The sequence below is a fragment of the Rhinoraja longicauda genome, chromosome 15, assembly GCF_053455715.1.
Source record: "Rhinoraja longicauda isolate Sanriku21f chromosome 15, sRhiLon1.1, whole genome shotgun sequence".
Lineage (NCBI taxonomy): Eukaryota > Metazoa > Chordata > Chondrichthyes > Rajiformes > Arhynchobatidae > Rhinoraja > Rhinoraja longicauda.
This window is the reverse complement of record NC_135967.1, coordinates 43,322,910-43,346,862: the sequence shown is the minus strand read 5'-3', so window position 1 is coordinate 43,346,862 and position 23,953 is coordinate 43,322,910. Positions and strand designations below refer to the sequence as shown.

Below are 23,953 nucleotides of genomic sequence, written 5' to 3'. Positions count from 1 at the left end.
CTGTGTCACTGTGCAGCTTAACTAATTGTAGTTAAGATCCGCTACAAATTACTCCAGACAACAGGAAATATATTCCAGCAGAGGAAAATCAAAATATTGCAGGTGTTGGAAATCTGAGGTAAAAACAGAAAATGCTGGAAAAACTCAGCAGTGCAGGCAGCATCCGTGGAAGGAGAAATGGAGATAGCATTTCAGCTCGCGGCTACTCTCTGAGGGTTATTATTTCTGTTTCTCCCTCCATTAACACTGCCTGACGTGATGAGCATTTCCAGCATTTTCTGGAATTATGTCCTTCTGACTTCTAGGCCCAGAATTTAAATATTATTTCTAGTATTGTACCATCTTTTTTGATCTTCAAAAGCAAATCTTGATGTGACGTTTATTCTTCATCTGCTATAATTTAGGATTGGAATAGAATCCGATTGGAACGATACACTTAAAAAAAAAAAACGTTACGAGTTTTGTGGCAAAATCTTACATTTCCGGTGTGGAATATTCAGGTGGTTTCATCCGTGTTCCTTCTTTAAGCCGGTGACAAAATTCTTCATCTATCTGGACTCCTGGATATGGTGAGGCTCCTACAGTAGAGAGAAGAAAATAGTTAAAGTTTGCTGATTTCCCCACCAACTTTCTCCCTTCATTAAGTTCATAAGTGATAGGAGCGGAATTAGGCCATTCGGCCCATCAAGTTTACTCCGCCATTCAATCATGGCTAATCTATCTCTCCGTCCTAACCCCATTCTCCTGCCTTCTCCCCCATAATCCCTGACGCCCGTACTAATCAAAAATCTATCTATCTCTGCCTTAAAAATATCCATTGACTTGTCCTCCACAGCCTTCTGTGGCAATGAATACCACAGATTCACCAGCCTCTGACTGAAGAAATTCCACATCATCTCCTTCCTAAAGGAACGCCTTTTAATTCTGATGCTGTGACCTCTGGTCCAAGACTCTCCCACTAGTGGAAACATCCTCTCCACATCCACTCTATCCAAGCTTTTCACTATTCACGATTAACGCTGAAGGTATTGGCTTTCCAAATGAATCCGAATTGAGACTCAACACTGATCATTGCCAGTCTACTTGTCAAACTCAATGTTAATTACAATCTGATTGTAAGATTCTGAAGAGTTAATGACAAGAGTCTAGAGAAGGGTCTGTGGTGGTGGCTGGAGGCCCTACAGCAGCCTGGGGCTCGACTGGGTCGGGTGCCGGTGCAGAAGACCGAGGTCGTGGACCAGACGTGGCCTGCAGTGGTACGGAGCTGTGGAGCAGTGGTGGAGAACACCTACAGCTTTGCTTTGCTTGGCCTGGCAAACCCTGCAACACCACCCGGTCAATGGACCTTTAAAGCAAACTTTGAAAGTGTTGCCAAGCCCTGGCGACTCTTGTGTATGGTCTCAGTAGACTATTTCCATGCACTTTGTACTTCATCGGGGATTGTGCTTATGTGTAGTAATACTTTACTGAACTGTATGCAAAATGTCAATGTATTTCTGAACATGTGATATTAAAGAAACATTGAACTCTAGACCTGAGGCCATGTCTTCCAGAAATGCTGCCTGACCCGTTGAGTAGGTAGTTGAGGCAGGGACTATCGCCACGTTTAAGAAACAATTAGACAGGTACTCGGGCAGGACTGGTTTGGAGGGATATGGGCCAAATGCAGGCAGGTGGGACTCGTGTAGATGGGACATGTTGGCTGGTGTGGGCAGGTTTCCACACTGTATGATGCTATGACTACACATGACAATACCAATACCAATGCCAATCTTTAGTATTTATTCACAAAATGCTGGAGTAACTCAGCAGGTCAGGCAGCATCTCAGGAGAGAAGGAATGGGTGACGCTTCGGGTCGAGACCCTTCCTCAGACTAACTCAGTCTGAGGAAGGGTCTCGACCCGAAATGTCGCACATTCCTTCTCTCCCGAGATGCTGCCTGACCTGCTGAGTTACTCCAGCATTTTGTGAATAAATACCTTCGATTTGTACCAGCATCTGCAGTTATTTTCTTACACTGCCAATCTTTAGATAGCGCACAATCAAAAATATTTCACTGTATCTCAGTACACGTGTCAATAATACACCGACACCAATCTACTGGCTTGGCACAAATAGGAGATTGAATTCAAAATGTCATCCAGATCTATCATAGAAACATAGAAACATAGAAAATCGGTGCAGGAGGAGGCCATTTGGCCCTTCGAGCCAGCACCGCCATTCATTGTGATCATGGCTGATCATTCTCAATCAGTAACCCGTGCCTGCCTTCTCCCCATACCCCCTGACTCCGCTATTCCGTAGAGCTCTGTCTAACTCTCTTTTAAATTCATCCAGTGAATTGGCCTCCACTGCCTTCTGTGGCAGAGAATGCCACAAATACACAACTCTGGGTGAAAAAAAATATTCTCACCTCAGTTTTAAATGGCCTCCCCTTTATTCTTAGAATGTGCCCCCTGGTTCTGGATTCCCCCAACATTGGGAACACTTTTCCTGCATCCAGCTTGTCCAGTCCTTTTATAGTTTTATACCTTTCTATAAGATCCCCTCTCATCCTTCTCAATTCCAGTGAATACAAGCCCAGTCTTTCCTATTTTTCCTCATATGACAGTCCCGCCATCCCGGGGGATTAACCTCGTGAACCTACGCTGCACTGCCTCAATAGCAAGGATGTCCTTCTTCGAATTAGGGCAAATCAGGGTTATCGGGCCGAACCTGATTGTGAACATCTATCAACTCCTGATGGACTTTTCCTTGAGATTTTTTTTCAGATCTGGAGCTGACCTATACATCAGGAGGTGCAGATCCAGAGCAAGCAAGATCATGAGGGACCCCTGCCACCCCAGTAACGGACTGTTCCAGATGCTACGGTCAGGCAAACGCCTCCGCTGTCACGCTGTGAAAACGGAGAGGATGAGACGGAGCTTCTTCCCACAGGCCATCAGGACTGTCAACTTTGATAACCCCAGAGACTAAATTTTTGTCGACACTTTTTGTGCTATGTTTAGTAACTTATTAACTTTATTTATATGCTGTAACTGTAATTATTTTTGTGCACAACCCGCAGGCATTGCCACTTTCATTTCACTGCACATCGAGTATGTGTATGTGACAAATAAATTTGACTTGACTTGACTTGACTTGAACGGGATCCTTAAGAAACAATTCAATGGAAGACGTTTGGAAGTAAAGCGGAGGGTGTGCAGGAGTGACTTCTACCAGGAATTCAACTGGGAAAGCAACTACGAGTTGGAATCCATTTTAATTAGCCTGCAACAAAAGCTTTCCACTGTACCTCAGTACACGTGACAGTAAACTAAACTAAACTAAACTAAACTAAACTAAACTAATTCTAAAATTGGACGGACATTTGAGTTTGCTTGGAGAGAAATGAGAAGATTCTGTGTTGCTTTTTCCTTCGTAATCTTCTATTTAAAAAAATGCAAACATCATTTCAAAACATTGGAAAAGAATTGCAGGAAGTTGCCACAAATAAATAGTCGCCAAACCTACAAAGCTGTGAGGAACTGCCATGAGCTAGTGATTGATTTAACTTATGATGTAACAAGAAAGGATAAGAACTCTTGGCTTGCCCTCTTCCCTCCAACACAAATCACTGTGCTATCTGGTTTATTTCTGGTTTATTTTTGTCATGTGTACAGTGGAAATCTTTACATGGTATCCTGCCCAATTACTACTGTACAGGAGTACCGTAAATGTGCAATAAATAGGTAATGCGAACAGCAAAGTACCAGAGTTCAGGACATAGTTTTCGTGCATTATAGCAATAGAGTTACAGTGAAAAATATCTGTCCAATGTCCTCAATGAGGTAGGTTGGAAGATCGCGACTGCACCCTAGTTTACAGCAGGACTATTCAATATCCTGATAACAGAGGGGAAGAAGCTTTTCCTGAGTCTGGCGGTAATTTTGAAAAAAAGTGCAATGAGGTGGGTTGGGAGATCGGGGACCAAGAGGCAGCGCAGTGGCACAATGGTAGAGCTGTTGCCTTACAGCGCCAGAGACCTGGGTTCAATTCCTGACCTTGGGTGCTGTCTGCGTGGAGTCTGCACGTGCTCCCTGTGACTGCATGGGTTTCCTCCGGGTGCCATTTGAGATGTGGGAGGTCACTGGAACATCCGGAACTAAACTAATGTCTCTGGCGCTGTAAGGCAGTAGCTCTACCACTACGCCTCCCATCACTAAGCTAAACTAAACTAGAAGCTCCATCAGCTAATTCCAGTTGATACTTTGATCAAATCAGACTCATTCCATCTTAGTTTACATGCCAGCATAACCCCCCACCCCCCCCCCCCCCCCTTCTCTCTCCTCACAATGGGTATTTAATATAACACACAGTGCCAAAATAACTCAGCTGGTCAGGCAGCATCTGGGGAAGCAATGGGCAGGCTAGGAGTCAGGGCAGGACCCTTCTTCACATTGATCAGTCAGTGACTAATCAGTCTGAGGAAGGGTCCCAACCCGAAACGTTGCCTGTCCATTCGCTCCACAGATGCTGCCTGACCCGTTGAGTTCCTCCAGCACTTTGTGTTTTGCTCAAGATTCCAGCACCTGCATGCTCTTTTCAGTTTAGTTTAGAGATACCGCATGTTAACAAGCCCTTCGGCCCACCGAGTCCACACCGACCAATGTTTACATATATACCAAGCTGATTAATCTACAACCTTGCACGCCTTTGGAGTGTGGGAGGAAACCCAAATTCTCGGTGAAAACCCACAAGGTCACGGGGAGAACGTACAAACTCCGTACAGACAGTACCCGTAGTCAGGATCGAACCTTGGTCTGTGGCGCTGTAAGCGCTGTAAGGCAGCAACTCTACCGCTGTGCCACCATAGCTGCCGATTCTTGTGTCTAATATTACATTGAAAACTTTCAAATTCCTTTTATCCTCATCATTAGCAATTTTACTAGATCAAGTGGACCCGTTGGGCCCAAACCTCTCCTGCATTGGTGCAGCACCCTCCCCCCTCCCTGTCCCCTCTTCCCCCCCACCCCTTACCCTCCCCCTCCCTCCCCCCTCCTCCTCCCCTCTCCCTCCCCCTCCCCCTCCCCCCACCCAATCCCCCTCAACCCCCCTTATCCTCCTCCCCTCATCCCTCCCTCCCTCCCTCCCTCCCTCCCTACCCCCTCCCTCCCTAGGAGAGAGATTTAAACTTTAAAATGTGAATAACTTAAAAAATATAACACCGATTGCAATGAAACGTCTTCCATTAGCACCAAAGGGACGACGGTGAGTAAGGTGGGCCTAAAATTGTTGCGCTATCATGTACCGTTTTGGCTGTAGTTCAGAAACAAACAAACAAACAAACAAGAGATTTAGTGTATAGATACAGTAGATCTTCTCCGGCTACCAGTGTTATTATTGCAAGAGTGTTTGTTGATGTTACGAGTCGGGCAAGTTGGGCTGAAGGGCCTGTTTCCGTGCTGCCTGACTCTGAGACCATGATTGAACTTTACACAAACCGTAGCCTGTTTGTCCCATATTGAGGGAGGTTGGGTGGGGATGAATTCATGTCCAGAGTGGAGCCCGCCTGATTTTCCGTGGGTGGAATCGCGTTTGACTGAGTTTCCTCCACATCCTATCCAGGCAATGTATCTCTTGCCAAGTACAACAAAAGGAAAAACTACTGGACATTCCCCTCCCATTTTTGCAAAGCCGTGCGTGTAATTCTACACGTTTCTCCATATGGGCTTCCTCAGTCATGCTCATCTGAAGAAAACAATCGCAAACAAAGTTTTGCTTAGGAAAAAAAAACTGCAGATGCTGGTCTAAATCGAAGGTAGACACCAAAAGCTGGAGTAACTCAGCGGGTCAGGCAGCATCTCGGCAGAGAAGGAATGGGTGACGTTTCGGGTCGAGACCTTTCTTCAGACTCTGTTTCGGGTCGAGACCCTTCTTCAGAAATCTGTCCAGTTTCCCAACCCGAAACGTCCCCTTTCCGTGTCCTCCGGGGATGCTGCCTCACCTGCTGAGTTACTCCAGCACTTTGTGTCTTTCCTTGGTAAACCAACATCTGTAGTTCCTTGTTTCTACGTTACGTATCAGTAAAGTCCTTTGTGCCCCATATCTGAGGAGGGATGTGTTGGCGCGTGGAGAGGGTCCAGAGAAGGTTTACGAGAATGATCTCGGAGATGATTGGGTTAAAGTACGATGAACGTTTGACAGCACTGGGCCTGCATCCGCTGGAGTTTAGAAGGATGAAGGGAGGATTTCATTGAAACTTACTGGACAGTGAAAGGCCTGGATAGCGTGGATGTGGAAAGGATGTTTCCACTAATGGGGGAGTCCAGGACCAGAGGGCACATCTTCAGAATGAAAGGACATACCTTTAGAAAGGAGACGTAGAGGAATCTCTTTAGTCTGAGGGTGCTAAATCTGTGGACTTACTTGCCGCAATCGGCTGTGGAGGCCAAGTCAATGGCTTTCTAAGAGAAAGATAGATCAGCCATGACTGAATGGCGGACTAGACTCGATGGGCCAAATGGCCAAATTCAGCTCCTATGACTTATGAAAGTGCTGGAGTAACTCAGCAGGTCAGGCAGCATCTCTGGAGAACATGGATAGGTGACGTCTCAGGTCCCTCTGTGCATTAACCAGCATCTGCAGCTCGTTGTTCTTAAGTATCAATACGTCTCTTTGCTAAGCACTGTGCGGTTTGATTGATAAGCGCTGAATAAATATACGATTGGTTTTCAAAGTATAAGAATCAGACTTCCTTGCCTTGTTGATTTAGATTTTAAATAGGAAAACTGGTGTGTTATTTTAATTATGTGTTCAGTTGGCCCATTATCACTGATTAATCTCCCTCTTTTTAGCTCTCACTGGGATATACTTTGGCTATTGCTGATACAAATAATGGAAACTTAATCTCAGGCAGCCACATGGGAACATATTTGCCTTCATAGCAATTGTGCATGGTGGACATTTGTCGTGGTGTCCAGATTTAGAAAAAGGCAAGTGGAAAAAAATATATAAAATGTGGAATAAAGCCAGATTTTCTTGTAATCTTTTAATACTTTTAATTCTGGGCTCAATCTCTCTGTTCACAACTTTAACGGGCAAACAACGAATGAAGGAATTATGTATGAACTTGAAGTATTCAAATGTTGATATTCAAAACGTTCAGTTTCCAGATGCCATTTAAATGTTTGTCCATTTTGTCAAAGTAATTTTGTACCCTTGGAGGTGAGGATATTAATTTTTAAGTTTAGCAAATATACCAAAGAAAGCCATGTGCAGGAAGGAAGTGCAGTTGGTGGTTTAACGAAGATAGACACAAAATGCTGGAGTAACTCAGCGGGTCAGGCAGCATCTCGGGAGAGAAGGAATGGGTGAGGTTTCGGGTGGAGACCCTTCTTCAGACTGAAGGCACGGGAGAGGGAGGCACAGAGACAAGGAAGTGCAGGGTGTGAAAACGAGACAAAGGGGATGCAGCTCAAGGAAAATGGAGAATAGATCATCGTTAGCTGGGAGAAAGAAACAACAGAGATAAAATAGGGCTGCATGGTGGCGCAGCGGTAGAGTTGCTGCCTTACAGCGAATGCAGCGCCGGAGACTCAGGTTCGATCCTGACTACGGGCGCCGTCTGTACGGAGTTTGTACGTTCTCCCCGTGACCTGCGTGGGTTTTCTCCGAGATCTTCGGTTTCCTCCCACACTCCAAAGACGTGCAGGTATGTAGGTTAATTGGCTGGGCAAATGTATAGAGTCCCGTCTGCCTGCGCTTGATCCATATCCGCCCAAGGTGGGTGCTGTCTGTACGGAGTTTGTACGTTGTCCCTGTGACCACGTGGGTTTCTCCAGGTGCTCCGGTTTCCTCCAACACTCCAAAGATGTACGGGTTTTGTAGGTTAACGGGCTTCGGTAAAATTGTAAATTGTCCCTCGTGTGTGTAGGATAGTGTTAGTGTGTGGGGATCGCTGGTCGGCGCGGACCTGGTGGGCCGAAGGGCCTGTTTCTGCGCTGTATCTCTAAATCTAAAAAAAAAATGTAATCGGAGCCGGTCAAGTCCTGTTCAGTCTTTCAAAGTGTGTGTGTGTTTTTTTAACATGACGGCACAGTTGTGTAGCTGGTTGAGCTGCTGCCTCACAGCGCCAGAGACCCGGGATCAATTCCTGGCCTTGGGTGCTGTCTGCGTGGAGTCTGCCCGTTCTCCCCATGACTGCATAGGTTTCCTCCGGTTGCTTCAGTGGGCCGAGCGGCCTGTTACCGTGCTGTATCCCTAAACTAAACTAAACTAAACACAGCGCTGAGCCGACCAGCGATGTCCGTACACTAACACCATCCTACACACACCAGGGACAATTTACAACCTTTACCAAAGCCAATCAACCTACAAACCTGCACGTCTTTAGAATATGTGAGGAAACCAGAGCACCCGGGGAAAACCCACGTGGTCACAGGGAGAATGTACAAACTCCGTACAGGCAGCACATGTAGTCAGGATCGAACCCGGGTCTCTGGCGCTGTAAGGCAGCAACTCTACCACTGCACTGTCGTGCCGTACCACGACTAATATTTGTGAAAGCAGTAAGTTCTGTCCCACAGATACCGCTTGACCAGCTGAGTGTTCCCAGCATTTCATGTCTTATTTCTAAGTAGTTCCGAGCACTTTGAACAAGGGTTGAGATTCCTTCTTTGACCGGTGCTCAATTAACCCTGTTGGAATATGGCCATGGGTGTTAGCTGTGGGAGGACAGGACTGACCCTTGACTGTAAAGCAACACCTCACCTCCAACCCAGCACCCCTATCTACCTCAGGGGGTGCTTCCCATTTAGTTTAGTTTAGAGATACAGCTTGGAAACAGGCCGTTTCCCCATCGGGTCCGCGCCGACCAGCGATCCCCGCACACTAACACTATCCTACACACACTCGGGACAGTTTAACGTTTATACCAAGCCAAGCAGAACGTGTGGGGAGCTGGAATATCTCTAAAGACACTGAATAGTCTTGGTCTGTGCGCTTTCATCTGCATTCCTGGCCAGCGTGCGACGTGTGATTCATTGAGAGAGAGAGAAAAGCTCACATAATGTTTTGACTAATTGTCAGAACCAATAACTCAATGTGGCTATAATCAAGGCCAGAAATCAATGCAACAAAAGCAAGGCCTACATTCCCCTGACACGTGAATGTTATCAATTTATACAAAAAACTAAAGTCACGTCCACTCTTTTCCCCAGATTTTTAGAACTTTACCGAACTTATCCAATTAATAACCAAACACATGATTGAGATTAAAAAAACAAACATTTGTGATCTCTCCTCTCTAACCATTGGTAGCATTCCCCTCTTCACTCCTGGTCCCACTGATGTTAGTGGAGTCAAGAGTGATCTATTGTCATATGTCCCAGACAGAACAATGGGGGATCTTATAGAAACTTACAAAATTCTTAAGGGTTTGGACAGGCTGGATGCGGGAAGATTGTTCCCGATGTTGGGGAAGTCCAGAACAAGGGGTCACAGTTTAAGGATAAGGGGGAAGTCTTTTAGGACCGAGATGAGAATTTTTTTTTTCACACAGAGAGTGGTGAATCTGTGGAATTCTCTGCCACAGAAGGTAGTTCATTGGCTATATTTAAGAGGGAGTTAGATGTGGCCCTTGTGGCTAAAGGGATCAGGGGGTATGGAGAGAAGGCAGGTACGGGATACTGAGTTGGATGATCAGCCATGATCATATTGAATGGCGGTGCAGGCTCGAAGGGCTAAATGGCCTACTCCTGCACCTATTGTCTATGTTTCTATATTTCTATTACAGATTTACTTGCAGCAACACAACAGATACAACAGAATATTGTGCTAGCTTTATCAGGCACTGGTCAGACTGCATTTGTCGTACTGCGAGCAGGTTTGGGCCCCATATCTGAGAAGGGATGTGCTGGCATAGGAGAGGATCTACAGGAGGTTTATGTGAGTGATCCCAGGGATGATTGGGTTGATGTATGATGAGCGTTTGACAGCACTGGGCCTGTACGCGCTGGAGTTTAGGAGAATGAGGGGGGACCTTAATGAAACTTCCTCCATAGTGAAAGGGCTGGATAGAGCTGATGTGGAGAGGATGTTTCCACCAGTGGGAGAGTCTAGGACCAGAGGGCACAGCCTCAGATTTAGATTTAGACTTAGATTTAGAGATACAGCGCAGAAACATGCCCTTCGGCCCACCGGGTCCGCGCCGCCCAGCGATCCCCTCACATTAACACTATCCTACACCCACTAGGGACAATTTTTACATTTGCCCAGCCAATTAACCTACAAACCTGTATGCCTTTGGAGTGTGGGAGGAAACCGAAGATCTCGGAGAAAACCCACGCAGGTAACGGGGAGAACGTACAAACTCCGTACAGACGGCGCCCATAGTCAGGATCGAACCTGAGTCTCCGGCGCTGCATTCGCTGTAAGGCAGCAACTCTACCGCTGCGCCACCGTGCCGCCCTAGATTAAAAGGGCGTACCTTTAGAAAGGAGATAGGGAGGGATTTCTCAAACCAGAGGGTGGTGAATCTGTGGAATTCATTGTCAGAGACAGCTGAGGAGACCAAGTCTTTGGTTATTTTTAAAGCGGAGATTGACAGGTTAATGATTAGTACGGGTGTCAGGCGTTATGGGGAGAAGGCAGGAGAATGGGGTTGAGAAGGAACGATAGATCAGGTATGATTGAATGGCGGAGTAGACTCGATGGGTCAAATAGTCTAATTCTGCTCCTATGACTCATGAACCTATGAGTATGTACACAACGGCAAATGTATCTGCGTCCATCCTTTGAGCGTGGTCTAACCCATTGCAAAGTTGGCTTTGCCTTAAGCTTTGTGACATGCAACTTAAAACATTCTTTGCTGATCTGCTTGTTTCGTCAGGCTTACCCAAGGAAAATATTTCCCACAGCAGCACTCCGAAAGACCAGACGTCACTCTGGGTCGTGTAGATCTTGTCAAATATGGACTCTGGTGCCATCCATTTGAGTGGGAGTCGGGCCTGCGAAGGGGCACAAGGTTGTCACTAACAAGCAGGAAGCAACAGGACCCGCAGTGATTGCAAATTGGCATCCGATAAACTCACGTCTCCCTTTCTCAGATAATCTGGATCTTTGTAAATATCACGGGCCAGGCCAAAATCACAGATCTTTACCACGTTGTTTCCAGACAGGAGGATGTTCCGTGCTGCCAGGTCTCGATGGATGCACTGAATGAAAGCACAGTTTTCAGATGCTTTGACCCAAAGTCAGTTTTATTCGGTTGTCCCTTTAGACTTTAGAGATACAACAGCCCCTTTGTCCCACCGAGTCCGCACCGTCCAACCATCACCCCGTACACTGGCACTATCCCACATGCTGGGGACGATTTACAATTTTATCGGTTAATTAACTTACAAACCTGCACGTCTTTGGAGTGTGGGAGGAAACCGGAGCACCCGGAGAAAACCCACGCGTTCACAAGGAGAACGTGTTAGTTTAGTTTAGAGATACAACATGGAAACAGGCCCTTCAGCCCACCGAGTCCATGCTGACCAACGATTACCCGTACATTCGTTCTATCCTACACACTGGGGACAATTTACTGAAGCCAATTAACCTACAAACTCACGCGTCTTTGGAGTGTGAGAGGAACGCACTTTGGAGTGTGTCACTGAAAGGAAGCATGCAGGTACAGCAGGCAGTGAAGAAAGCCAATGGAATGGTGGCCTTCATAACGAGAGGAGTTGAGTATAGGAGCAAAGAGGTCCTTCTGCAGTTGTAGAGAGCCCTAGTGAGACCACACCTGGAGTACTGCATGCAGTCACGGGGAGAACGTGCAAACTCCACACAGACAGCATCCAAGGTCAGGATCGAACCCGGGTCTCTGGCGCTGTGAGGCGGCAGCCACACCAACTCTAAAGAGGCAGGACTTCAAAATGTTTTGCATCCCATTGCTCCATTCCTCCCATCACATGCCCCTTCTCCATCTGGTTACACGTTATCCTGGTGAATCTTTAACACAGAATGTTCACTTTACTAAACCGTCAAAGGCATTGCCTGATGAACTCCACCATTGGCTGTGAAAGTGCCAAGCACTGACGATAGCCAATAGACAATAGACAATAGGTGCAGGAGGAGGCCATTCAGCCCTTTGAGCCAGCACCGCCATTCAATGTGATCATGGCTGATCATTCTCAATCAGTACCCCGTTCCTGCCTTCTCCCCATACCCCCTGACTCCGCTATCCTTAAGAGCTCAGTCTAGCTCTCTCTTGAATGCATTCAGAGAAGTGGCCTCCACTGCCTTCTGAGGCAGTGAATTCCACAGATTCACAACTCTCTGACTGAAAAAGTTCTTCCTCATCTCAGTTCTAAATGGCCTACCCCTTATTCTTAAACTGTGGCCCCTTGTTCTGGACTCCCCCAACATTGGGAACATGTTTCCTGCCTCCAACGTGTCCAACCCCTTAATAATCTTATACGTTTCGATAAGATCTCCTCTCATCCTTCTAAATTCCAGTGTATACAAGCCCAGTGTATACAAGCATATGACAGTCCCGCCATTCCGGGAATTAACCTAGTAAACCTACGCTGCACGCCCTCAATAGCAAGAATATCCTTCCTCAAATTTGGAGACCAGAACTGCACACAGTACTCCAGGTGCGGTCTCACTAGGGCCCTGTACAACTGTAGAAGGACCTCTTTGCTCCTATACTCAACTCCTCCTAGCCAAGCAAAAGAACAGAAAACAGAATGCTGGCGGAACTCAAAAGGACACAAAGTGCTGGAGTAACTTAGCAGGCAACATCTCTGGAGAACACGGACAGGTGACTATTCATCCCTCGACCGAAGCAACACCTATCCATGTATCCCAGAGATGTTGCCTGACCTGCTGAATTACTCTGGCATTTTGTGTCCATTGGTGTATTAACCAGCCTCTGCAGTTCCTTGTTTCTACATGTTGGTAGGATTCAATGGGTCAAGCAGCATCTCTGGAAGGAAAAGGGGCAATGTTTCAAGTTGAACAGGGTACTGATTGAGAATGATCAGCCATGATCACATTGAATGGTGGTGCTGGCTCGAAGGGCCGAATGGCCTACTCCTGCACCTATTGTCTATTGTCTATTGAAACTTTAAACCATAGGTTCATAAGTGAAAGGAGCAGAATTAGGCCATTTTGCCCATCAATTCTATTCCACCATTCAATCATGGCTGATCTATCTCTCCCTCTTAATCCCATTCTCCTGCCTTCTCCCCACCCTTACCAATCGAGAATCTATCTATCTCTGCCTTAAATATATCCACTGACTTGGCCTCCACAGCCTTCTGTGGCAAAGAATTCCACAGATTCACCACCCTCTGACTACAGAAATTCCTCCTCATCTCCTTCCAAAAGGGAACGTCCTTTAATTCTGAGGCTGTGGCCTCTGGTCCTAGACTCTCCCACTAGTGGAACCATCCTCCCCACATCCACTCTGTCCAGGGCTTTCACTATTCGGTAATCAGGACGCAATACAGTGAAGTCTGGTGGAATTAGCTTACCTTCCGTGAGGCTAAAAAGTCCATGCCCTTTGCCACTTGGAAACTATAGCAGATCAGGTCTTCCATGGCCAGCGGTCGTTTGTAGAGATCCTCAGCATCTGTGAAACAGAATAAGGATGGGTAACAACTCGGAGAAGGGTCTCGGCCCGAAACGGCACCCTTTTCCTTCTCTCCAGAGATGCTGCCTGACCCGCTGAGTTACTCCAGCATTCTGTGTCTAACTCGGAGAGATGCGATCGTTTCATAATTCAACACAGCGGATCAATATTACACCTGCCAGCTCCCATTCTGGATATGGTGCCTTTGCAATTCAGGAAGCAATTTGGAAAATTGGTGCCAACCACCAGGCATCAGGAGCTTGGTTGATACACTTTCCTCAGTGTGACACTTATTCGTTCATAAGTTCTAGGAGCAGAATTAGGCCATTCGACCCATCAAATATTCTCCGCCATTCAATCGTGGCTGATTTATCTCTCCCTCTCAACCCCATTCTCCTGCCTTCTCCCCATAACCCGTGACATCCGTACCAATCAAGAATCTATCTATCTCTGCCTTAAAAATATCCATTGACTGCCTCCACAGCCATCTCTGGCAATGAATTCCACAGGTTCATCACCCTCTGACTAAAGAAACTCCGCCTCATCTCCTTTCTAAAGGCACGTCCTTTTATTCTGAGGCTGTGCCCTCTGGTCTTAGACTCTCCCACTAGTGGAAACATGCTGTTCACATCCACTCTGTCCAGTTACTGATCTCCAAAGAACAATGATCTGTCTTTTTTCATACCTTTCATCCATTAGTTCTTTGTACCTTTTCATACCTCTAGTTTCCCTCTCCCCTGACTCTCAGTCTGAACAAGGGTCTCGAGCCGAAACATCACCTATTCCTTTTCTCCAGAGATGCTGCCTGACCTGCTGAGTTACTCCAGCATTTTGTGTCTATCAAGAACAGCTTCTTCCTCCTCTGTTATCGGGCCTCTGAACCGTCCTTCCATAAGCTGGAGTCCGATTCACCTTTACCCCATTGTGGACTTTGGACTTTGTCCATGGAACTGATGCGCTACAATGCTGAGAACTATATTCTGCACTTTGTACCTTCCCCTTTGCTCTACCTATTGCACTAGAGTTTGGCTTGATTGCATTTAGGTACAATATTATCTGATCTGATTGGATGACATGCAAAACAAAGCATTATACTGTACCTCGGTACATGTGACAATAGTAAAATCTAAACTAAAGCTATCTCTAAACTAAACTAAACTAAACAACCTAACCTGGACACAGCCCAGACCATCACACAAGCCAACCGCCCTGAAGAAGGGTCTCGACCCGAAACATCAACTATTCCTTTTCTCCAGAGATGCTGCCTGACCCACTGAGTTACTCCAGCTTTTTGTGTCTATCTCCATTCCATTTACTCCGATTACACCTCACGCTGCCTCGGCAAGGCCACCATCACAATCTAGGACGAGTCGCACCCCGGGCTGCCCCCTCTTCTCCCTCTCTCCCATCAGGCAAAAGGTATAGAAGTGTGAAAACGCACACCTCCAGATTCAGGGACAGTTTCCCACCCGACCCAAAAGGTCACCCATCCTTTTTCTCCAGAGATGCTGCCTGATCTGCTATTTCTTCCCAGCTGTTATCAGGCAACTGAACCATCCTACCACAACCAGAGAGCAGTGCTGAACTACTATCGACCTCTTTGGTGACCCTCGGACTATCTTTGACCGGACTTTCCTGGCTTTACCTTGCGCGAAACGTTATTCCTTTATCATGTGTATAAACACTGTAAATGGCACAATTGTAATCATGCACTGTCTATCCGCTGACTGGTAAGCACGCAAGCAAAGATTTTCACTGTACCTCGGTACACTTGACAATAAACTAAACTGAACTGAACTAAATCTAAACCTTAAGAATAAGGGGGAGGCCATTTAGGACTGAGACGAGGAAAAACTGTTTCGCCCAGAGAGTTGTGAATCTGTGGAATTCAGAAGGCAGTGGAGGCCAATTCACTGGATGTTTTCAAGAGAGAGTTAGATTTAGCTCTGAGGGCTAACGGAATCAAGGGACATTGGGTCTATTTACTCTTGATAACATTAAGTTTACTGACAATGGGGACGAGATTATCAATGATTACGTGAAGTACACAGTGACTTCCCTGAGCAGCGCGCCGCCACTTTTAAGTCAAACAGGATGTTGTGGCCCTGACGCAGGTCTATTTAAAACCATTCACAAATCCATCGGTGTTTAGTTTGGTGGGAAATTGTTGAATAAACTACTCTAGCGATCATTTTCTTTTTTCAGAGAGTCGCACCAGGTCAATGGGAACAACCGTGGCAATTGCGTTATTTCCAGAGTAGTAAACACAAGGAAGGAAGATGCCGTTACCTTCCTCTTCCTCTTCCGTGTCACTGTAGCTCTTATCTTCCACAAAGCCGGAGCTGGTGGAGCTTCCTGTACTGGCCACGCTCTCCAGACGGCGCTTTGAGCTCTCCACCAAGTCCCCGCTGGCCGTGTCGGCGCCAGGCTGGTTGATGTTCCTCTGACACTGAAAACGGACAATGGGTCTCTAAATTACAGCGCCCCGGGAAGGCAGGTGTGTTCAGCACGATCAGGGGAGAGTGAAACGTGTACACCCTCATAGTGAGCAGATACTGTCCATGTGTGCACCGTCATAGTGAGCAGATACTGTCCATGTGTGCACCATCATAGTGAGCAGATACTGTCCACGTGTACACCGTCATAGTGAGCAGATACTGTCCACGTGTGCACCGTCATAGTGAGCAGATACTGTCCACGTGTACACCATCATAGTGAGCAGATACTGTCCACGTGTACACCGTCATAGTGAGCAGATACTGTCCATGTGTGCACCGTCATAGTGAGCAGATACTGCCCACATGTGCACCGTCATAGTGAGCAGATACTCTCCACGTGTGCACCGTCATAGTGAGCAGATACTGTCCACGTGTGCACCGTCATAGTGAGCAGATACCGTCCACGTGTGCACCATCATAGTGAGCGGATACTGTCCACGTGTGCACCGTCATAGTGAGCAGACACTGTCCACGTATGCACCAGCTGAACTCTCCTTACCTGCGACACTTTCATGAGACCCTGGGCAGAGGCCAGAGCTTAGTTGGCCAGGACGTCTCTGGTTACCACTTACCCCTACTTTGTACGATCTGGCCAAGATTTTCTTTTTGTTATGTATTCCTACTTTGTATGATTTTGTGATAGAATAAGTGGTGTGTAGAAGCTTGAGTACCTGATTATGTATGGTTTCTTGTAAACACACACACACACACACACACACACCTATATATATATATATATATATATATGTATATATTAATATATGTATGTGTGTGTCTACTGCAGGTCTAAGTGTATGTGTATGTATGCATAGATACACTTTGTATATGCGTTTGTGTATATAAGTGTGTGTGTGTGTGTGTGTGTGTGTGTAATATATATATATATATGTGTGTGTGTGTGTTTGTGTATCTGTGCATGCATGTATATATATATGTATATATGTATATATTAATATATGTATGTGTGTGTCTACTGCAGGTCTAAGTGTATGTGTATGTATGTATAGATACACTTTGTATATGCGTTTGTGTACATAAGTGTGTGTGTGTGTGTATATGTGTGTGTGCGTATGTGTGTACACGCACGCACGCACGCACAAGATTTATATATCAAGCATGAGATGTGCGTCTCACAGCATATTGATGAGATTATCAGTTCAATTCTTTTAGTAGTTTGATTGCTTGATTGAAAGATGCGGCATGGAAGCAGGCCCCTCGTATCCGCTCCCCCCACACCAGGGGGCAATTTACAGGGTGCCAATCAACCTACAAACCCGCACGTCTTTGGGATGTGGGAGGAAACCGGAGCACCCGGCAGGAAACTGACACGGTCACCGGGAGAACGTGTGAACTCCACACAGTCAGTACCCGAGGTCAGGATGGAACCCGGGTCTCTGGCGCTGACGAGGCAGTAGCTCGACCCGCTGCGCCACCGTGTTGCCCCTCGATTAGATAATTTCTGATACAGTTGTCAAATCAGTTTTATTCCAAATCAGCATGGAGCTTGTCAGAAGGTAGTTGCTTTGGTAAATTAAAAAGTTTATTGCGTGCAGTTTTTGGGGTCATTAGGCAGGATAACAATGAATATTCAGTCTCGATTACACTTTCTTCAGCCTTACCTTAATTAAAATGAAATCATTTCTCTTGTTCCTGAGGTAATTGGACAGGTTTCCATACTTGCAATATTCCACAATCACCATCAGAGGGCCTGCCGAGAAAAACATGACAATTAAAAAACTAATCTCAGAGAATTATCCGTCTTGTGGGAATGTTTACAATCGGCGTGTTCAGCCAAGCTCGTCAACAAAAGGAAGATTGGTTTAAAACTGTCATCTTGATCACAAAAAAGTTAATTTTACTCTTGATTTGGCAGATTATGCTTGGGGAAACATTCATATCAGATAGTCAGGAAACAAGATAGACACAAAATGCTGGAATAAATCAACGGGGCAGGCAGCATCTCTGGATAGTAGGAATGGGTGACGTTTCGGGTCGAGACCCTTCTTCAGTCTGAAGAAGGGTCTCGACCCGAAACGTTAACCAATGGGTCAAGCATAAACGGCCAAATCAAGAATAAAATTAACTTTTTTGTAATCAAGATGACAGTTTTAAACCAATGGGTCGTGACCCTTCTTCAGTCTGAAGAAGGGTCTCGACCCAGAAACGTCACCCATTCCTTCTATTCAGAGACGCTGCCTGGCCCGTTAAGTTACTCCGGCATTTTGTGTCTATCTTCGGTGTAAACCAGCATCTGCAGTTCCTTCCTACACAGTAAGGAAATACGACTCAGATTTCAACAAACAGCAGAGTACGTGCCAAACTGACAATACACAATGTATATAAAAAAAACTCTGCAGATGTTGGATATCTAAAATAAAAACAAAAAGCACCAAACTGATTAGTACGGGTGTCATGGATTATGGGGGGGGGGGGGGGGAGAAGGCAGGGGAATAGACAATAGACAATAGGTGCAGGAGGAGGCCATTCGGCCCTTCGAGCCAGCACCGCCATTCAATGTGATCATGGCTGATCACTCTCAATCAGTACCCCGTTCCTGGCTTCTCCCCATACCCCCTGACTCCGCTATCCTTAAGAGCTCTATCTAGCTCTATCTTGATTGCATTCAGAGAATTGGCCTCCACTGCCTTCTGAGGTAGAGAATTCCACAGATTCACAACTCTCTGACTGAAAAAGATTTTCCTCATCTCAGCAAGTCTTTCAACATACGACAGTCCCGCCATTCCAGGAATTAACCTAGTAAACCTATGCTGCTGGGGTTGAGAGGGAAAGATAGATCAGCCATGATTGAATGGCGGAGTAGACTTGATGGCAGAGTAGACTTTACAGGCCGAATGGCCTAATTCTGCTCCTAGAACTTATGAACTTATTGAAAACTGGCATTTTTCTCCAAGTTACTAAGGATTACCTCCCCTGTGTTGTTCAGCTGTTTGGCAACATTCATAGAGACAGAAAAATCAATATGCCAGATCAATGAGTAAATATATGAGGAAAACCCTAATATATTTTATTGTTATAAAAGTTTATTTAATATTTATTAATTCAAGTTTCAGGCAAAAGGATAGGAATTAGACTTTGGAGACACAAAGAATTGCAGACGATAATTTATTTTAAAAAAAGCACAAAGTGCTGGAATAACTCAGCAGGTCATGCAGCATCTCTGGAGGAAGAATGAGGGTCACGACCCCAAAATGTCGCCTATCCATGTTCTCCAGGTACGCTGCCTGACCCGCTACTCCTGAGCTACTCCTGCACTTTGTGCCTATCTCTGGAGGACAAGGACAGGCGACATTTTTGGGTCGGGACCCCTCCTCCGATGAACTGCAGGTGGTGATTCACACCGAAGGTAGACACGAAATGCTGGAGTAACTCAACGGGTCAGGCAGCATCTCTGGCGAGAAGGAATGGGCGACTTTTCGGGTCGAGACCACTTCTTCAGAATTAGACTCTGGATTGTTTCCAGATGGGTTCCAGATGTAGGACTGAAGGAAGAAAGGACACTGGAGGGAGTAGGAACATCGACAATCCCCGGGAGAGGGGCGAAGCCTTTGTGTATCCTCTGGATTTGTGTGAATTTTTAGATTTAGAGATACAACGCAGAAACAGGCCCTTCGGCCCACCGGGTCCGCGCCGCCCAGCGATCCCCGCACACTAACACTATCCTACACCCACTAGGGACAATTTTTTACATTTGCCCAGCCAATTAACCTACATACCTGTACGTCTTTGGAGTGTGGGAGGAAACCGAAGATCTCGGAGAAAACCCACGCAGGTCACGGGGAGAACGTACAAACTCCGTACAGACGGCGCCCGTAGTCAGGATCGAACCTGAGTCTCCGGCGCTGCATTCGCTGTAAGGCAGCAACTCTACCGCTGCGCCACCGTGCCGCTGAAGGAACTAAATCCTTGTTTCGCAGTTGCAGGGGCTGCTCAACAATCCTGAAATGAATTGGCCCACTGCCCGCCACTCCACACAAGGTGACCTGATTCGTGAACAGGACACCTTAAAATTGGGTCAAAGAAACACAAGGATAAGTATTGGCTGCTCCACACACAGCTTATGTAGTTCACCCAGGTCTTACCACAACTCATCACCCATTATTTAGAGTCATAGAGTGTTACAGTGTGGAAACAGGCCCTTCGGCCCAACTTGCACACACTGACCAACATGTCCCAGCCACACTAGTCCCACTTGCCTGCGTTCAGCCCATATCCGTCTAAACCAGTCCTTTCCATGTACCTGTCTAACTGTTTCTGATATAAGAAGATAACTGCAGATGCTGGTACAAATCGAAGGTATTTATTCACAAAATGCTGGAGTAACTCAGCAGGTCAGGCAGCATCTCGGGAGAGAAGGAATGGGTGACGTTTCGGGTCCCGAAACGTCACCCATTCCTTCTCTCCTGAGATGCTGCCTGACCTGCTGAGTTAATCCAGCATTTTGTGAATAAATACCTTCGAACTGTTTCTGAAATGTGGCGATGGTCCCTGACCCAACTACCTCCTCCGGCAGCTCGTTCTATAAGCTCACCACCCTCTATGTGCAAAAGTTACCCCTCACATTCCTATTAAATCATTTCCACCTTCACCTTAAACCTATGTCCTCTGGTCCTCGATTCCCTGACTCTGGGCAATTTCTGCTATTCTAAGTAAACAGGAGGTGTCTCATTCAATGCAGAATCTCTCTCTCAAGTATATTTTCAACTGATTAAAAAATAAATATTGGAGCTGGGGTTTCAGGAAGCAATATTCTTAAGTTTGTACTTTAAACAGATTAATATCATTTGACATGCCCATTCATAAGGTTTAATTTTGTAAAGGGAACAGTTTGACCTTGGGTGGGTCAGGAACATCTACTATCAGGAGATCCCATTAAGCGAGCAGTGTAGAGCCTACATTTACAGAGAGCCCTCATGCTACCTTGTCCCAGGTTATGAAGTGAGTAACAAGATAGGAAAAACAATGCTTGTGTTGACATAAGGAGAATTGACTTGTTTACTCAGTTGCCAGATATCTTCAGTACCTGAAGATGGATCCCAACCCAAAACGTCGCCTATCCATGTTTAATTTAGTTTATGTGTAGGAAAGAACTGCAGATGCTGGTTTAAATCGAAAGTAGACACAAAGTGCTGGAGTAACTCAGCGGGTCAGGCAGCATCTCTGGAGAGAAGGAATGGGAGATGCTGCCTGACCCACTGAGTTACTCCGGCATTTTGTGTCTACCTTTAGCTTAGTTTAGTTTAGATTTTTTTTTACACCAATTCGATTTCTCTTTGATCTTGATGTATCGAACACCAAAAGTTTAGTTTGGAGATACAGTGTGGAAGCAGGCCCTTCGGCCCACCAAGTCCGCACCGGCCAGCGATTCCCGCACATTAACACAATCCTACACACACTAGGGACAATTTACACTCATACCAAGCCAATTACCCAACAAAGGTTACGTCTTTGGAGTGTGGGAGGAAACCGGAGATCTCGGAGAAAACCCACGCAGGTCACGGGGAGAACGTACAAAATCTCTACAGACAGCGCCCGTAGTCGGGATTGAACCCGGGTCTCCGGCGCTGCAAGCGCTGTAAGGCAGCAACTCTACCGCTGTGCCACATGTTCCCCTGGGATGCTGTCTGACCCGTTGAGTTACTCCAGCACTTTGTGTCTTTTTAAGGGCATAATGTCAGGCAGATTTTTAAAATGCCGAGGTAAAAGGATTTCTGCCCATTTAAAGATGAGATAATATCCATGAACATTATTAATTTATTATATACCTCAGGGGACAAGCAAACTAGCATTCTTGCCAACAGAATCATGTTGCCAAAAACGGACACAAAGCCTTTCTTCAGAATCTAAAGAAGAGTCCCAACCCGAAACCTCACCTATCCATGTTCTCCAGAGATGCTGCCTGACCCGCTGAGTTACTCCAGCACATTGTGTCATTTTTTGTAAACCAGCATCTGCAGTTCCTTGCTTCTATCATCGGTCTTTTACTGTAAATCTACTCATGAACCCAATGACATTGGTGAGGAAACAGCAAGATGGAACTGCAGATGCTGGTTGACACAAAACGACATCAAGTGCTGGAGCACCGCAGCAGGACAGGCAGCATCTCTGGAGATCACGGATGGGTGATGTTTCAGGTCAGGAAGAAAGGCCATGACTTGAAAAGTCACCTATCCGTGTTCTCCATAGATGCTGCCTGTCCCGCTGAGTCACTCCAGTACTTTGTGCCTTTTTCTTTTGTCAACCAGAATCTGCAGTTCTTTCTTTGCAATCTTCAGTACAAATTGGTTCGACCGAAGGGACAATCTTTTCACTCAGAGGGTGGTGGGTTTATGGAAAGGGCTGCCAGAGGAAGTAGTTGAGGCAGGTACTATAACAGCATTTAAAAGACATTTGGACAAGTACATGAACAGGAAAGGTTTAGAGGGGTGTGTATGGGCCATACGCGGGCAGGTAGGACCAGCTTAGATGGGGCAACATGGTCGCACAGACGAGTTGGGCCGAAGGGCAGACAGTGGAATTTGGTTTACCATACAGTCATACCAAAAAAGCTACAAGATACAGCGGGTCAGGGAGCACCTTTGTAGAAAAGGAATGATCAGCCATGATCACATTGAATTGCGGTGCTGGCTCGAAGGGCCGAATGGCCTCCTCCTGCACCTATTGTCTATTGTCTATTGTCTATTGAATAGGTGACGTTTCGGATCGAGACCTTTTTCAGACTGAGAGAAGAGTCTCGAGCCGAAAAGTTGCCTCTTCCTTTTCTCCGGAGATGCTGCCTGGCCCGCCGAGTTTCTCCAGCATTTTGTGTCCATCTTCAGTGTAGTTCCTTCCACGCTGTAAGAAAGGGGGACCCAAAATGCAGGAGTAACTCAGCGGGACAGGCAGCATCTCTGGAGAGAAGGGAAATGGTGACGTTTCGGGTCGAGACCCTTCTTCTTCAGAAGAAGAGGGGTAGCTTGGACGTGTGTGACGGAGCAGAGGGTGTAATCTTTAGTCTTACCTCCAGGCTTGGTACAAGCTCCCAGTATGTTTACTACGTTTAGATGATGGCCGATGTGAATGAGGATTTTCAGCTCTGACATCAGGGCTTTGCACTCATTGGCAGTGGCCCCCTCTGTGGGAAAAGGAGATTACAGTGAGCAAACACAATAGCAGACGTGTTTACTCCGTTACAACGCAGAGTGGAAAAGTCAAGGGTGCAATGCTGTTTTTAGAAGGATAACAGAACAATGAAACTGATAAGATTTTTTTTTACCGTGATCTTGTCATTTCCAGCAATAAGTACTCAGGTTCAACAGAATACATGCATGCTCATCTTCAAATAATGCACTAGCTGAGATCGGGGACGTTGAGAGTGGGGAGGCTGGAAAGTGCCACTTATGTTCATGGTTTTGAATCCAGGGATGGCTGCAATTAGCCAGGGCTGGCATCGGAAACCCCATTCTGAGACCATAGGCGGCACGGTGGCGCAGCGGTAGAGTTGCTGCCCTACAGCGCCAGAAACCCGGGCTAGGTCGTGACCACGGGTGCTGCCTGTACGGAGTTTGCACGTTCTCTCCTTTGACCCGCGTGGGTTTTTCCGGGTGCCCTGGTTTCCTCCCACACTCCAAAGGCGTGCTGCCTTTTTTAGGTTAATTGGCCCCATTGTGTAGGATAGAACTAGAGTATGGGGTGTAAGAAAATAACTGCAGATGCTGGTAACAAATCGATTTATTCACAAAATGCTGGAGTAACTCATCAGTCTGAAGAAGGGTCTCGACCCGAAACGTCACCCATTCCTTCTCTCCCGAGATGCTGCCTGACCTGCTGAGTTACTCCAGCATTTTGTGA

The 23,953-nt window shown here is 46.3% G+C and overlaps 1 protein-coding gene across 2 annotated transcripts in view; it reads right to left on the bottom strand.

Annotated features, from left to right (window-relative positions):
- Positions 1 to 23,953, bottom strand: part of kdrl (kinase insert domain receptor like) — a 234,052-nt gene that overhangs the window by 24,758 nt on the left and 185,341 nt on the right. For both annotated transcript variants that reach the window (XM_078412567.1, XM_078412568.1), the window contains 7 exons: positions 23,124 to 23,237; positions 17,725 to 17,813; positions 15,897 to 16,056; positions 13,510 to 13,607; positions 11,074 to 11,196; positions 10,878 to 10,989; positions 479 to 578 (listed from right to left, as the gene is read on the bottom strand). In XM_078412567.1, the coding sequence (XP_078268693.1) occupies positions 479 to 578; positions 10,878 to 10,989; positions 11,074 to 11,196; positions 13,510 to 13,607; positions 15,897 to 16,056; positions 17,725 to 17,813; positions 23,124 to 23,237 (796 nt within the window). The remainder of the gene's footprint in view (positions 1 to 478; positions 579 to 10,877; positions 10,990 to 11,073; positions 11,197 to 13,509; positions 13,608 to 15,896; positions 16,057 to 17,724; positions 17,814 to 23,123; positions 23,238 to 23,953) is intronic.